This window comes from Macadamia integrifolia, chromosome 4 (assembly GCF_013358625.1).
Source record: "Macadamia integrifolia cultivar HAES 741 chromosome 4, SCU_Mint_v3, whole genome shotgun sequence".
In the NCBI taxonomy this organism is placed as follows: domain Eukaryota; kingdom Viridiplantae; phylum Streptophyta; class Magnoliopsida; order Proteales; family Proteaceae; genus Macadamia; species Macadamia integrifolia.
In genome coordinates, this window is record NC_056560.1 from 13,943,160 (window position 1) to 13,958,288 (window position 15,129).

At 38.9% G+C, this 15,129-nt stretch overlaps 3 protein-coding genes across 5 annotated transcripts in view; 1 reads left to right on the forward strand and 2 right to left on the reverse strand.

Annotated features, from left to right (window-relative positions):
- Positions 1-1,363: 1,363 nt before the first annotated feature.
- Positions 1,364-3,962, forward strand: LOC122077278 (homeobox-leucine zipper protein HAT5-like). Of its 2 annotated transcripts, none has more exons than XM_042643168.1 (3): positions 1,364-1,802; positions 2,748-3,142; positions 3,233-3,962. In XM_042643168.1, exons 1-3 carry the CDS (start codon positions 1,676-1,678, stop codon positions 3,686-3,688), a joined length of 978 nt encoding a protein of 325 aa, XP_042499102.1. In that variant the 5' UTR covers positions 1,364-1,675; the 3' UTR covers positions 3,689-3,962. The 2 variants fall into 2 exon arrangements, with proteins under 2 accessions (XP_042499102.1, XP_042499103.1); XM_042643169.1 differs by having other exon boundaries at positions 1,365-1,766.
- A 6,881-nt stretch (positions 3,963-10,843) lies between these two features.
- Positions 10,844-12,274, reverse strand: LOC122075924. Its single transcript, XM_042641148.1, has 2 exons — positions 11,499-12,274; positions 10,844-11,334 (listed from the first exon to the last, which is right to left on the reverse strand). The coding sequence occupies exons 1-2, from the start codon at positions 12,062-12,064 to the stop codon at positions 10,920-10,922; spliced, it is 981 nt and encodes a 326-aa protein (XP_042497082.1). The 5' UTR covers positions 12,065-12,274; the 3' UTR covers positions 10,844-10,919.
- Positions 12,275-13,218: 944 nt separating this feature from the next.
- LOC122075504 (LRR receptor-like serine/threonine-protein kinase FEI 1) overlaps positions 13,219-15,129 on the reverse strand; it is a 5,900-nt gene continuing 3,989 nt past the window's right edge. For both annotated transcript variants that reach the window (XM_042640555.1, XM_042640556.1), the window contains exons 11-13: positions 14,682-14,930; positions 14,031-14,164; positions 13,219-13,621 (exon numbers count right to left, since the gene is read on the reverse strand). In XM_042640555.1, the coding sequence (XP_042496489.1) occupies positions 13,400-13,621; positions 14,031-14,164; positions 14,682-14,930 (605 nt within the window). In that variant the 3' untranslated portion in view covers positions 13,219-13,399. The remainder of the gene's footprint in view (positions 13,622-14,030; positions 14,165-14,681; positions 14,931-15,129) is intronic.

Consider the following 15,129-nt stretch of genomic DNA (forward strand, 5'->3'; position numbering starts at 1 on the left):
GGGGGGGGGAGAATGGTTAGAATCTGATAAAGTCGACATTGGTATTTATCTATCACTACACCAATGTAGTATCTTTTTTTTTTTTATATAAGAACACCAATATGATATCCATAGTTAGAACCATGGAAGAGTTTGGTGGGAATCATGAGTGAACCACAGGGTTTTTTTATTTTTCTGATGGACTAACTGGTTCATACCTCTGTAAATTTATAATCGAATCCAAAAAAAAAAAAGGTTCGATTTTTTAATTAGAAAGTGAAATGTAATTCGGTTTAGTTTGATTTCGATTTAAAATTTGAAAATATTGGTTTGAACTGAATCAAATTGAACCAAGAAATTGAACTTAAACCAACTAACCGTATAAGAATCAAATAAAAACCAAGTCAAACTTGTAAAACCATATAAGAACCAAATTAGACCAAATACATGAAATCGAATAAAAACCAAACTAAATTGGACAAGTTCAATTATGATTTTAATTTTTTTTATCTACTAGGTTCCAATTCGATTTTGAGTTGCACATGTATTGTACCCTAAACTAAACCAATTGACATCTTGTTATATAAATTATATCTCATAGATAATTATGTATTATGTAAAAAATGTATAAAAATATATTTAGATGTGATTTGTAAATATGATTAAATGAGAGAGAACGGAGGAAGATACAAATATTGTAACTTAGTGGTCAAGCAATCAAAAGAAGTTCTCAATATTCTCAGATTATGAGTATATAAATTTCACTTTTTAAAATTTGCATATACATATATATATATATATATATATATATATAAATAAGACCCTCATGCACTGAATACGCCCGAGATATGTTAGATATTTAGATCTGATCTGTGAATGTGGTTATGTGAGAGAGAGGACGAAGGAAGCAGAGGGAGTGGAGCCCCAACACCGACAGTAGCGGGACCGGGAGCGGAAGAGGAGGAGAAACCGCCCCGTTCCCTTAAAAACAAAGGAAAGGCCGGTGACTCAGCATCTCTCTCACTCTCTCTTTCTAAAATTCCGGGCTCCGATCGCGACTGATTGGACTGAATTCTTTGTTTTCTTTCTCCTTCCCTTATCGTTGTCAGAATGTCGGCTCCAACTCCCATTCTTCTACGCTCGTCTTCTCATTTACTGATTTACCCTTACTTCTTTTTATTTATTTAATATAATTAAATAATTTATACTTATCAGGAAAAACATTTAAAACAATTGGGTCAATTTTCTGGTCCTTTTTTTTTTCTCGCTGCCACAATTAAAAATTGGGAAACTATATTTTGAGAGGGGCATTACGGTCACTTCGTATAGCTACGCTCACTCACTACCAGTCTCCTAAGAACTGAAACTTTATAACCTCATCAAAGGTCGCTCAACCAGAGAAGAAAATCTCTCTCTCCCAATCTCTTCTTCTTCTTCCTCTTCCTCTTCGGCGTTTTCTTTCTCTACTTCCAACTGAAATTGGTATTCTCTTTCATTCCTTAGCCTCCATTAACTCTTAATTTTTCTTCTTCTTCTTCTGAGTGATGGGTGTGAGCTACCCCTTCTGTTGCACTTCTGATATAACGGTGAGCCTCACCACAAGCTTCTTCCGCCATAAGCCGTAGACAAAGTGTTTGAAGATATGTCTGTTTGAGATTTCTCGGGAATTCGTATTTAGGACGACGGCTGGTTTGCTATGGCGGGTGGGCGGGTATATGGCGATTCCAATAACATGACCGTTGTGTTTCAAAACGAAGAGATTCCTTGCTCTGCACAGTCTCTTGAGGGTATCTTGATTTCTTCCTCTTCTCTTTCTTTCCGCGGTAATCCTTTCTAATTCCCTTTTTTTTTCTTAACCCGAATTTTCTATTTGCTCATCTATTCTCTAGTCTGAATTATTGAGTAATAAATTTTCACCAGATGTACGTGTTTTGTGTTTTCCATCTCTAATTTTCTCATTGTTTTGGAGGCTTAGAAAAATTAATCTCTGTTCAAGAACCTCTGCAGATTAGAGTGCATCTTTTATCTTAAGGGTTTGTGTGGATTTTTTTTTTGGGCGGGAGGGGGTGGTGTGGAGGGAGTGGTGGGCGGGTTAAGCTTGTTTCAAAATTTCTAATGTTTGATACTTGAACAATCTACGTATTTCCTATTTGTTCTACAGGACTGTTACTGCTTAATTTGTTCTACAGGATAATTGTGTTAATTCATTTGTATGATATTTGTAATTTTCTTTTTCCATTTAATTTTGTGTATCTCTGAGCAAATATCTTGGTTTCTAGGCATTTATCCTAGTTTAATGGGCGAGATGGTCTGTGTAATTGGGGGAAGGAGTCGCTTACTTTCCTGCAAAATTTTCAAATTTCTTAGTTTGTCTGGCAAGTAGACCGCAAAACCTTGCCTACTTTAACACTCTGGGTTTTTGTTTTGTTCCATAAATGGATGGTTTTTATTTTCCTTGGAACCTGCTTGGTCAGTTGATCTGGTTCGGCTTACTTTAGAACTTAAAACTTCTTGGTGGATCGGATGGGCTGGTGCCTTGTTCAGTGGTCATGTTTCATGAATGCTTTATTAGTTTCTGGCTTGTCACCAAAAACCAGGGGGAAATGATGTAAAGGTTTATTATGGGTTGTATAATAAAATACAGATGAGTTTAGGGATGAAATATATCTGGTAAATCTTGAGGATTTAAAGAATGGACTAATGATTACGCCTTTGGGTTTGATGTTTGATCACATCACTCATTTTTTGCTTTGGTGACTCTGGTTTAGGTTCGAGTACCATGGTAAACTTTGAGGATTTTGGTAGAAGAAACCAACCAGACAAATCTTTTTTCCGTTCACTTGAGCAGGAAGATAATGGTGATGACGACTTGGATGAATGCTTTCATCAACCTGAGAAGAAGAGAAGGCTTACAGCTGACCAAGTCCAGTTTCTTGAGAAAAACTTCGAGGTGGAAAATAAGCTTGAACCAGAAAGGAAAATCCAACTTGCAAGAGACCTTGGATTACAGCCTCGACAAGTTGCCATATGGTTTCAAAACCGGCGAGCTCGGTGGAAAACGAAGCAGTTGGAGAAGGATTATGATGCTCTTAAAGCAAGCTACAATAGTCTCAAGGCTGACTATGACAACCTTCTCAAGGAGAAGGGCAAACTGAAAACTGAGGTAATTCTTATTAGGGACAGAAATTCCTCTGTGAATAGTGCTAACATTTGTACATCTCTTCTTAATGCTTGAAACTATTCCTTTCTACAGGTTCTTTTCCTTACAGACAAGCTGCTCCTCAAAGAGAAAGAGCTGGGAAACACAGAATCCTCTGATCAGAAGGAACTGTCTGGTACACCACCTCAGAATTCCATTTCTAATCCAGCATCAGGCGAGAAAACATCTAGTGTTACAGTTGTCTGTAAACAGGAAGATATCAGTTCAGCCAACAGTGATGTCTTTGATTCCGACAGCCCACGATATACTGATGCAGGCCACTCTCCTCTTTTGGAGCCCGCTGATTCTTCTCATGTGGTAGAACCAGACCAGTCTGATCTCTCTCAAGATGAAGAAGATAACTTGAGCAAGAGCCTATTTCCTTCTGCTTGCAATTTCCACAATTTCCCAAAGCTTGAAGAAGGCCTTTACTTGAACGACCCACCTGCAAATTCTTGTAATTACGGATTCCCAGTCGATGATCAGGCCTTTTGGTTCTGGTCTTACTGAGTAATTACTGCTACATATGCATCAGTAGTTCTCTCATTTCTGTCAAATATATATATATGCTTTAAATAATCAATTGTATAAGCAATAAAGACCAATTAATGGACACCCCAAACCAGGAGGTGGTGGTGGTGGCCTGGTGGGTTTGTTCATTGTTGGAAATGGTGGCTTTTGCACCTTTTGTAATTTGTCTATGCGAGGTCTCTGTGAGCTCACTAGGCCTTTTGTATGAATGTAAATTTCTTTTTGTTGTGAGGAAACTTTTAATTTCTATGTATCTTTCTACTCATTGGTTATACTATTTTCTCAGCAAACGAAAAATGAAGATGATGTTGCTTACTGTATTCCAGTGAAGTCTTATGAAATGATGAAAGATTTGAAGAGGGAGCTGTTTTAAAATATGGCCAAATGAGATGTTGACCATCTCTAAACTTCTCTAAACTATGTCGAACAAAGCCATCTGTTTAAGGACTCCCAAGAAAAGTGCGGACTTCACTAATACCATCTCAAGAAGCAAAAAAATTAGCATTGCATGGAGAGAATTTGGAAGTGAAAATTATTCCTACTCATGGATGTGAATTTGCATTACCTTCAATTCATGCTTGACTCTCATTACTGTATTTTTTTGAACAAGAGAAACCCAGACTAGATCATAAAAAGTTCCTATAAGTCAACCAACACCTTTTGAATGTTCCACTTCAACTTGGCCTGCAACTAGGAAAGACTTTAACCCTTCATTTCTCTACCTTGCTGTCTTCCTGTCTTCACATGATTAAAATTTGATTTTCTGTTGAATTTTTTACACATTTTATATGTAAGATTAGCCCCCACCTATTACTTTCAATTAAGCATTGTTTGTTGACTTATGCATTGGAAAGAATTGGAGGGTTTTGTGTTAATGGAGTATCAAAGAGTCTCTTCACCCTGCTCAACCAGTTCAAATCTAGGTATTGAACACATTTAAGGTTTGAAGTAACATTACTGCATCTTGATTTTATCTTGTAATTCATCAGTGATATTTTATACTTCCACCATTAAATAAATTTGGAACTTCCTTAACTTCTTGATTTTTTCACAGCTAGTTCAAGCGAAAACAGACCCGAAAAAGTTATGTATTGATCTACGGATTGGTCCATGTTCCTTCTTTAGGACACTAGAATTCATGCCCCCATGAAATGCTTGTGCTCTACCAGCATACCTTTATGTTGTAGTACTGTTTAACAACACAAATAGAACTTGAAGCTAAAACATCATGGCTGTCACATCTCTTATCAGATTAGAATTGCAACAAATGGTGATGGTGATACAATTTCCATCTGCCACCACAAGCATATGAACGCGTAGTAGCCTTGCAGGTCCATAGCTTTCAACTGGTGTGATAGTTCTTGAACTGTTGGTGTACGATGTCTTGTATTCCGTCGCAGTTTAATCCAGGGAGTATTGGTGCAGCACCTATACAGGCAGGATGGCGATCCCGCTAGCTAATCAGTGGGCCGTGGGGGTTGCAAGGGGGCAGGGGGTGTAGGGGGGCGTAGCTCCCCGCTCGAATTTTTTAGTAGCCTTGCTTTCAACTGGTGTGGTAGTTCTTGAACTGTTGGTGTACGATGTCTTGTATTCCGTCGCAGTTTAATCCAGGAAGTATTGGTGCAGCACCTAGACAGGCAGGACGGCGATCCTGCTAGCTAATTAGTGGGCCGTGGGGGTTGCAAGGGGGTAGGGGGTGTAGGGGGCGCAGCTCCCCGCTCGAATTTTTTATTTGAGGGCAATTGTGTACTTTCCAGATTAGGGTTTTTTTTTTTCGCTATAGTAAAATAGGATCTCATCTCACCGAGAACGTAGGTAACCTTGCCGAACCTCATAAAATTCATGTACATTGTTTGTTTTATTTTTTCTATTATCTTCTGCATCATTTTAAGGTTGTGTTTCACATTGAACTGGGCTCATTTTATGTCTAATTGTTATAGCTACAATGGAAGGTGATTGATATGTATCCTTTGTATTCTACATCACAGGAATAAGTACTACATTTTTTATATTCATCCAGAGTTCTTGATTTGAAACATGACTAACTTCTCGTTTGAAGCCATTTGAATCAAAATTCTTATTTTGAGGCTAGAAACAACAAATGTTTCTACTTCTGTGATCATTGATATCATGTTTTTATAAATGTTCTTTCATGACTATTGAGTATTGGTTGACAAGTGTTTGTATCATATCTACAGCATTTAATACCTGATTTACACACCAGTTATGTGGGCTTGGAGTGGAAGCTCCAAGGGAATAAAGTGATAAAGATAACATCCAAGCCAATAAAAAAGAGTTCCAATTTCAATCAATTTCAGAGCTGAAACAGAAGCCAAATTGGAAATGATATCCAGCCAAGGACTCTGAAACGAGTGACAGGAGTCAGTACCCTAAACAAAGTCATCTAGTGTTGGCCATGGAGAAACTGCCAAGTGTACAGAGATGCTCTGTTTTTTTACTTTATCAGATATTTTTGCTTTCACGTTCAGCCTCAGACTTCGTTGTCTAAACGAATACCCCCCATTCCTTTCTGACAGATCACACAGAAGTGATTGAATGAAAGAAGCTAGAGAGAAAATCCCAACGGAATCCATCACATCAACACCATTAGATGAGCGCCACGTTTTCCCCAATGGCAACGTAGCAAAGAGAGCAGCGTCACCACTACGGAACTTCTATGTAGTGGTGGGGTCCACACAAAGGGCCAGCAATGCAGAAACAGATAGCAACGTGGAGACCTGCCTATAATCAGACTCTTTATCTAAATTTTTAATTTTACAGGTCGATGGTCGGAAGTGGTCCCACTTCTAGAAATATGGACCATTTTTAATATATTAAATATTAAATAATAAAGGAAAAAGATAGAGATGAGGGGAGAAGGGAGGAGGTGGGGCCAGAGGATATGGAAGGACGACAGCACATTACGTCCTACGTCTTTTTGAGAAGTAAAAAATTACTACAAGGGGTACCGTCATTATCACTGGGGCCCACGAACCACGTGCCCAATCGCCTCTCTTGTCTCCAGATATTCAGCCAACCTTCGATAAGCAATCACGTTTATCAATGCTTCCCCCTATATTTTAAATTACCCTATAGCGATGATCAGGAAAAAGAAAATGGAAAAAATTAATACTGATTAGCTTTGCTTTTAACCAAACTAAGAAAGAAAAGATTTTTGGAGAAAGTTTTCCTGCAAACAACGATTAACTTTTCCTTGAGACAGAAAAGTTTTTCTGTGGTACACCCACTAAGATTTCCTATTGTACTAGGTGGACAAGGCTTTCGCATGTGTGAGGTTGGAAAGGGTGAATATCCCTTGACCATATTCTTTGGACATCATCTAGACCGTTGAAGGAAATTATTTATTATTTATTTATGTTTTATTAGAACTATGACCAAAATGTAATTGCAAAATGGGTATAATTCTATAGGACTATGAAGCTCGATGGTATTCGATGAAATTAATGTAATATTCAAATATCTACCAAGTGACAAGTCAGATGGAGAATGAAGGGGTAATATTACCCTTGAAACTGAATTGAAAGATCTATAGATGGCCTTCAATCTGGTGAAAGATTGGAATATCTATCAGGCAGTGGAGTTTTCTGATTGTGTAGAAGCAATGAAAATTTTAAACCCCAATATTTTTTTAGGTTAAAATTGGAAATCATTTCCATTATTATATGATCTTATAAATAATCCCAAGGGTTAGCACAGTTGGCTTAAAGGGGACACGACACTCCACCTCAAGAAACGAGGTCCCGTGATCAAACTTTCACCGCTGCACCTAATTTCTTAAGGTCACCACACGAGAGTTTTCATCTCAGATTGACCCGATCCTGTGGTCTTCTTTAATAAGTTCAAACAATTTTTGGGCATCACACACTGATTAGCTCGTGAAACTAACTTTGAGGGAGTATAAGGTAGTTTATACTGACCTTATAAATGTGATGATAAGTCTGGTTCATTCCAAAGGCTACTACTACTTTTATACTCCAAGACTAGCCCTAGCCCTAGCCTATTTGTTTAGATGGGCCCAAAAGGCTTCTAGGCATAAAAAGCTACCACTTTTCACCAGGAAAAAAAAAATCAATATCAGAAACATCAGGATCACGAGCCAGATCTCCTCAAAGAATCAAAATCTTTCCTCCTTGTCTTTTGTTTGTTTCAATAAACCTAACCTTCCCTCGCCAACTCTTCTGGGTACCTAACCCATCAAAAACTCGCTGCAACCAGTCAAAGTAATATGAAACCAACCATAACCACCTTCCAGTCTTCCACAAAGCAAAGTCATTGCTAGAACAATAAGCAAAACACAAGTCAATGGCATATGGACTTATGGAGTCTCCTCCCTCGCTTCAGGATAGATGAGATGTGACCTCCCAACACATCGAGGATGCCTCATAAGCTCACTGCCCTCATCCTCTAAATTCTAAAAAGCCAAGCTTTGTACAGAAAAATTCATCAGAGGGGCATAAGAAGCATGGTTGTCCCAGCATCTAAACAATCAATAGCATTGGAGGGACTGGACTCGAGCAGCTCCAACAAGACACTTAGGCAACTAGAGTGACCAAGGCACCTCGACGCCTTGACAACTATGATGAGACCTGAAGAGCATAGTTTTAGTTAATTATTTCCCCCTCTATCTTTTCACTGTATTCTGGCTGAGCTTACCTCATTCATTGGGCGTGCATATAAAGTCAGAATTGTTTTTATAGAATGAGAATCTAAGGAACCTTCTCATCCATGATATATTTATTTAAGAGTCAGCATTAGTTGTTTCAAAAATCCATTTGGGAGACCTAACTGAACAGTACACACTACACTCCCATATCAATTATAAAATTGGTGTATTTCCATCAGAATGGATTCTTATAGCCCTCAAAGGAGGGGACACTGGCAACTAATCATCAGCCCCCAACAATGGTACACACTTACAAAGCCAACATGAAAAGCAACATCTCACAGTGATACACCATCCCAGAACAGATCCAATTCCAGATCAGTCCTGATTTTCCAGTCATCAGCCACACCCTGATTAGCACATGTTAGCTTCCAAAAGAACCAGTAATTCACCTGAGGCAAAATAAATAATAAAACTGACAAGAATATATCCACAACTATTCTAAGCCATCCTCCATCTATTTAAAAACATTGACCAAATCTCCTCCTACTAGCACCTGATTATAACCTTGGGAAATCATTACTCCAGATCATAGTTAGCAAATTCGGATTCAGGAATTATTCGGGCGGAGAATTATTCGGAATAATTCGGTTGATTAATTTAAGGATTCAGTCAAAAAAATGGTCAAAAAAGCTTATTGGGTTTTTTTTTTTCCTTTTTAAATACTGTTTAAGTGGACCGAATAATTCGGATTTGGTCCGAATTATTCGCGTTTTATATTCACTTTTGAAAAAATCGCGAATTTTACCGAATTTTATTTTTAATTCGGATTTGATCAGAATTTTTGATAAAATTCGGAAAAATTCAGTTCGGCCGAATTGATAACACTGCTCCAGATTGACCTCCCAAAAGACCAATACAGCTCAATTAGAGTCTGCACCTCTAATTGGACAAGAATAGTTCTCAACCATCCTACCATTCCTCAATCTAACTTCAATACCAGACAGTCTGAGAATTTAAATCTTCTTCAGTTCCAGCTTGAGTTCGCCGCAAAGGAAGAGTAAAATGATGTAGATTAGTAGAGTTAAAAGACCAAGGGGAAGGCCAAAGATAAATGGGAAGAAATAGTTTGAGAAGATATGAATAGTTAGTGTTGACAACAAACATGGTTCTAAACAGTGTCAAGGAAAGGCTTAGATTAGCTAAGTTGAGCTTGACCTATCGCAAACTCTACAGTGAAACTAGCTGATGAAATGGGCATTATTGATACTTGAGTGAGAATGGGAACTTGGAATTGCTTCAGAACATCAACGACCTTATCAATCACTAACATGATTTCAGATGGCCCAAACTAGCATCCTCAACCTCCTCAACCGCATGAATCCACGTTATTGCAGCAATAAAGCTACCTGAGAACTTTTAACAAATAAATGAACTCAAAGATTATCAAGAGATCTCATCTATATAAAATTTAAATCATGAGGTCTTTGACATCATGTTTCCTCCTTTCAAATGACTCTACATGATGAAACTGTGTTTTAACCATGCACAACACTTATCAGTTCCTAAATTGGAAGTGTCTTTGCAATTCCATTCCATAACACCTGGGACACAAATTGCAAAGACAGATACCACAGTTTAGGTCAAACAACTCTCTAGATGCATGCAAGCATTTGATAGACTGTCCTTTCCAATACCATAAGTGGCTGCTCAGAGCTCAAATTTCTGAAAGAAGGCAGTAAAGTGAAAACAAATTTAACATAAAAAAGAACTCCCTAAGATTAATGAATCTTCACACTAGTGCCCCTCCTTCTCCCTCCAACTCTTCTAGAAGAGTAGAATCTTTTAAGAAACAAATTTAAGAAGGATTCGTGTTTGCTGATTTCTAAATGTCTAATAAGAAAAACTAAACAAAAAAGTACCAAGCATGCATTCTAATCTACCATTATACACAGTGCTACGGCAAACCGTTTAAAAGTTATTCTCCTTGATCCATAAACATAAGGATTTGAACCAATATCCCCACCAGAAATGAACCAGTTCAAAGCAAGGATTACAGAATGCCTAATCCTCCTAGAGCATGGTAGTTCCATCCTTCCTTACCCACATCAATAGGGAATATATGCAGGACCCATCCATTGCAAAAGCAGTCACCAAGTAAGCTAATTCCCCACCTAGGAAAATGGGACACAGCAAGTGTAACACTAAATGGTAAAAAGTACTCAAATAAAAGGCAAGGGTTGCTACTTACATTGAATGCTCTCAAAAGATAACCTGTTCATATAATTTCTACAGAATAAACATTAATTGTCCTAAAATAACAAATAATATGAAATATAATACCCAATCCAGACCTAGGGCCATTTCTCAATTCCCTGTCAGATCTTCAACCATATAAGTACCGAAGGAGGTTACTGTTTTTGTAGTTCAGAGTTGTGAAGAAGAAATAACATTTAAGGAAAGCTTTCAAACAACACAGTCCAAGCATCCCAACCCCACAAAACCAGCAGTTAGTAAATCTAAAGATAATATCAGTTTGACTGCTCTAGAAAATATTAGAGTCATTTATCAGTTATAAACACCAAGTCAGTTTGATGAGCCCAGAGACCTCTTAACACTTCTCAAGAAACTCCACATGAATGTAGAAATAAAGAAGAGAACAATGCCAGTGGCTACAGCATACTTAAGACCAAGGTTTACAAGTAAGTTTACTAGAAGCCCAGCCAAGACAACCCCACAGAAATTTGCAGAGACGGCAGACCAGAAGGGCATATCTAGTATCGAAGCTATAATAGCTCCAGTCCACGCACCAGTTCCAGGGAATGGCACTGCCACAAACAACATCAGACCGATCCATTGGAACTCTTCTACAGGGCCGGCTTTCTCTCTGGCCCTCTCGAACAGTAGGTCAAGGAACCGTGAAGCCGACGGGTTCTTCCGAGTGAGGAAAGATGCAAACCTCTTCAAGTAGAGTACAATAAAAGGAACAGGGACCATGTTCCTATAGTTCAAATCACAAAGGGGCGAAGAACGAATCAAACGAATAATTCCTGTAAACAACAGTCCTAAAAGAACACCCAAATGGGTCGAATACTCGAATTCAAATCCAAAGAAAATAAAATCTTGCAAATGGGAAACAGGTTGAAAAGAGAAGAGGGGACTAACCCAAGAACAGATAAGAGGGTTAGGGTAACGGGCTTGAGCTGCATCCAGTAACCAACAGGGATAGCTCCGCGGAGCTCAAGCACGGGAAGAGTCGCTAGGGCGAAGACAATGGCCTGGTCGGGCCACCCTGAGTTCCGCAGCTTGCTCGCTATCCTCAATCCAGAGCTTGAGGCCCTAATAGAGTCAACCGCAGCAGCACGAGCAGGTCCACTTGCTGCGAACAAAGCGAGGGAAATAGAAGTCCAAATCAAAGCCCAGAGTATGACCCTGGCGGGACCTTGTCGTTCGGTCTCAGACAATAACAGAAGGTCGATAGTTTCCTCTGTATCAGAAACCCCATTTGAATTCGTTGATGTGGAAATGGAAAATCTGAAAGGAGATGATGTTGGTGAAGAACCCTGTTGCAAGAAACGAGGGAATGAGTTGAAAGATTGAAACAATGGGAAGCGCTGGGCCCTGAGGCAAAATTGTGGCGGAGAGATGGAAGAGTGGAGTTTACTTGAGATTTTAAGAAGGGTATTTGCAGGCGAGTAGGCTATCGCCGCTGCGGCACAAATGGCAACCATTGGAGACGAAAAAAATGCGTCCAGGGCCTGAAGTTGGGGCGAATTTCAACCTCTGGTTTTCGAACTTCGGAGTGTTCTCGGTCTCCCGGACAAATCCCCTTGATTTTGGAGATTAGACTTTCCAACAGAATACAATTTCCAAATATATTTATGAGAAAATGGCTGGGCACACCGCCGGAGTACTGTGTATCTGGGATCCAGATTTTCGAGCATTCAATGGCTGGGAGGAGAGGACATGGACATGCAACGCAATACATAGATGCACACCACAGGTGTTCTCAGCCGTTGGATATTCTCTGGGCTTCCAGCAGCACTAGAGAGTACCCCGTTGCCTCTCCTTTTTATCTCTGTTTCTCTACTTTAAAAACAAGGGAAAGTTACATGATTACCCACTTTTGAGTTTCACTTTACAAAATTATTCATAAAAAGTTTTGGTTAACAAAAATACCCAAAATTCGGTTTGGGTTTACAAAACTACCCACCCAAAGTTTTAGTTAATAAAAATACTCAAATTCAGGTTTGGATTTACAAAACTACCAAAAATAATGAGTCTTCATCTTCCACATATAATCATGTTTTTTTTTTATTACTGAAACTTTGAGTGAGTAGTTTTGTAAACCCAAACTCAATTTTGGGTATTTTTATTAACTTAAACTTTAAATGGGCAATTTTGTAAAGAAAAACCTAATTTTTGGTATTTTTGTTAATTGAAACTTTTGGTGGATAATTTGGTAAAAAGAAACCCATAAGTGGGTAATCAAGTAATTTTCCCTTTAAACAACCCCATCCTATTCCTCTCCCTATTATTTTTTAAGGAGTGGGGATTCTTACTCATCCAGCTCCCCGTCATAAAGCCTAGGGATCAAAGAGTGATCCTAGGGCTAGGATGACCTACGGACACTCTTTGATCCCTGAGCTCATATGGAGAAGAATCCTATCTGATTCTTATCGGTGGCTACTATATCAACAACACAAGCCAGTAAGAGAACACGTGGAGACATTGACCATGGGGCTGTTTTTTTATCATGCTGAAAGAAATCACAGATTCACCGATTTTTTAAACCCTGATGTTGAGGGGAGGAGCCTTGAAAACAATATGATTTCATAAGAGAATTACACATCCAGGATCTGTCCTTGCTCCTTAACAAAAATCATTTCATAAGAGGTTTTTTTTTTTTTTTTGGGTAGAAATTTCATAAGAGTTACGTGATAACTGTACAAAGCCCCAGAGAAGGGCACAACAACCCTCCAAAATGGATGAGACAGCCTGTGAAACACACCTAATGGAACATACATACTCAATCCAAAAATCCGAAAACGCCTACCCAGTTCCCATTAATAGCAGTCTGAATGTGACTCGAACTCACTAGGACAAGGTGACATGATTCCCTCCTCTAGCACCTGCAAGACCTGTTTCATCAAAGGGCGATCATCTGGAATTGCATCGGTGCACCTTGCAGCAATATCAAGTACCACTTGTATGGTCTCTACATCCGCATCAATACACCTTCTATCCACTATATCGGCCAAACGTTTTTCTCTAACCAGTGTATTCATCTGAAAATTTTCAATTCACAAACCTCTGTCAAGAAATATAGAACTGTAAAACATGGCACATCCTGATGACTTAGAGAAAGAGTCCTTTAGCGCATGGAATTAACCAATTTATTTAAGGGTGTACCCAGTGCACGAGGCTCCTGTAACCACTAGGTCACAATGGAGCAACCTTACAGTTGCACCAACGTCCAAACCTCTAAATTCAAATAAATAAATTACTGTAATGGTTGGGGTGGTGGGGTAATGGGGTATAGGTAAGCTCACTTCCTTCAGAACTAAATTTAGAAACTATTAGCAGCCCAAAAGAAAATTGGAACAAAGGAAGAAGACAAATTTCACCTGTATTATTTGGCAGAAACAAATAGTGTAGGTGAAAGAGATGTGAGAGAAGAAGTTTTGAAGAACTCACCCAGCCAACGATGTTCAAGCCCCTGTTGACAAAAGATTGATCAGTAGGTCTCTTCCCGGTAACAAGCTCTAACAGGAGAACTCCAAAGCTGTACACATCTGACTTCTCAGTGGCTTGTCCACTGTTCAGATATTCTGCTCCACAAGCAGCAAAACCAGTCATTTGCAGGGTTTATCAACTTACTAATTGGTTGAACATAAGATGAACAAAACAATTATCCTCCAATAAGTCAGTCACAATGGGTTTACATCATGTATGATAATCATACGTAGGTCCAGTTAACATAAGACTGATATTTTCCTAAACATGATCTTCACCAAATTGTCATTATGTAATGCCAATAGTTGAGGTCATATCATGCTAAACATGTGCCCTTCTGTTTCATCTTATTGAGAGAGAGAGAGAGAGAGAGAGAGAGTGAGTCACGACTGCATGCAATATTAGTATACCATGAGGAACCATGGGGTGACTGCAAAATCACTATAATGGAAAATCATGGAATATAACATAGAAATTTTAAATAAGAGTTGAATGATGATTCATGTAGCTGATCCCATTTAGTGAAAAATCGTAGTTGAGTTGCATTGGGCTGAAGACCTAAGAAAATACAGCAAGTTAGCTGACAAAAAAAGGAAATGCATGGCAAGAAACCTGGTGCCAAATAACCAAAAGTGCCAGCAACCACAGTAGTGACGTGGGCTTCCTCATCCACCAAGAGCTTGGCAAGACCAAAGTCAGAAATATGAGGCTTGAGATTCTTGTCAAGTAGTATATTGCTGGATTTTATGTCACAGTGCACGATCGGTGGACGACAGTCATGGTGTAAGTATGTCAGTCCCCTAGCTGAACCAAGGGCTATTCCTAAGCGAATATTCCAGTTCAAGGGCTGGCCCTTGTGCTCTGAAAACAAAAATAAACTGAATTATTAAGATCGGAGTTTGAACCTTTAAACTGGACTTGAAAAAAACAATTAGTTCTGCATAATGGGGTAATCCTACTGCCAAAGCCTTATGGAATAAAAAATATTAAGCGGTAAAGCCACCATGTGATTGCTCCTACCAAAAAGACATGCCCCACTCTTCCCCCCCCCCCCCCCCCC

Excerpts from the sequence above, each read along its gene's own strand:
- LOC122077278 (XM_042643168.1), top strand. The coding sequence starts at position 1,676 with ATGGCGGGTGGGCGGGTATATGGCGATTCCAATAACATGACCGTTGTG. Across the intron at positions 1,803-2,747 it reads CTCTTCTCTTTCTTTCCGCG|GTTCGAGTACCATGGTAAAC; the intron begins GTAATCCTTTCT and ends ACTCTGGTTTAG. Across the intron at positions 3,143-3,232 it reads AGGGCAAACTGAAAACTGAG|GTTCTTTTCCTTACAGACAA; the intron begins GTAATTCTTATT and ends TCCTTTCTACAG.
- LOC122075924 (XM_042641148.1), bottom strand. The coding sequence starts at position 12,064 with ATGGTTGCCATTTGTGCCGCAGCGGCGATAGCCTACTCGCCTGCAAAT. Across the intron at positions 11,335-11,498 it reads ACCCTCTTATCTGTTCTTGG|GAACATGGTCCCTGTTCCTT; the intron begins GTTAGTCCCCTC and ends TTTGAACTATAG.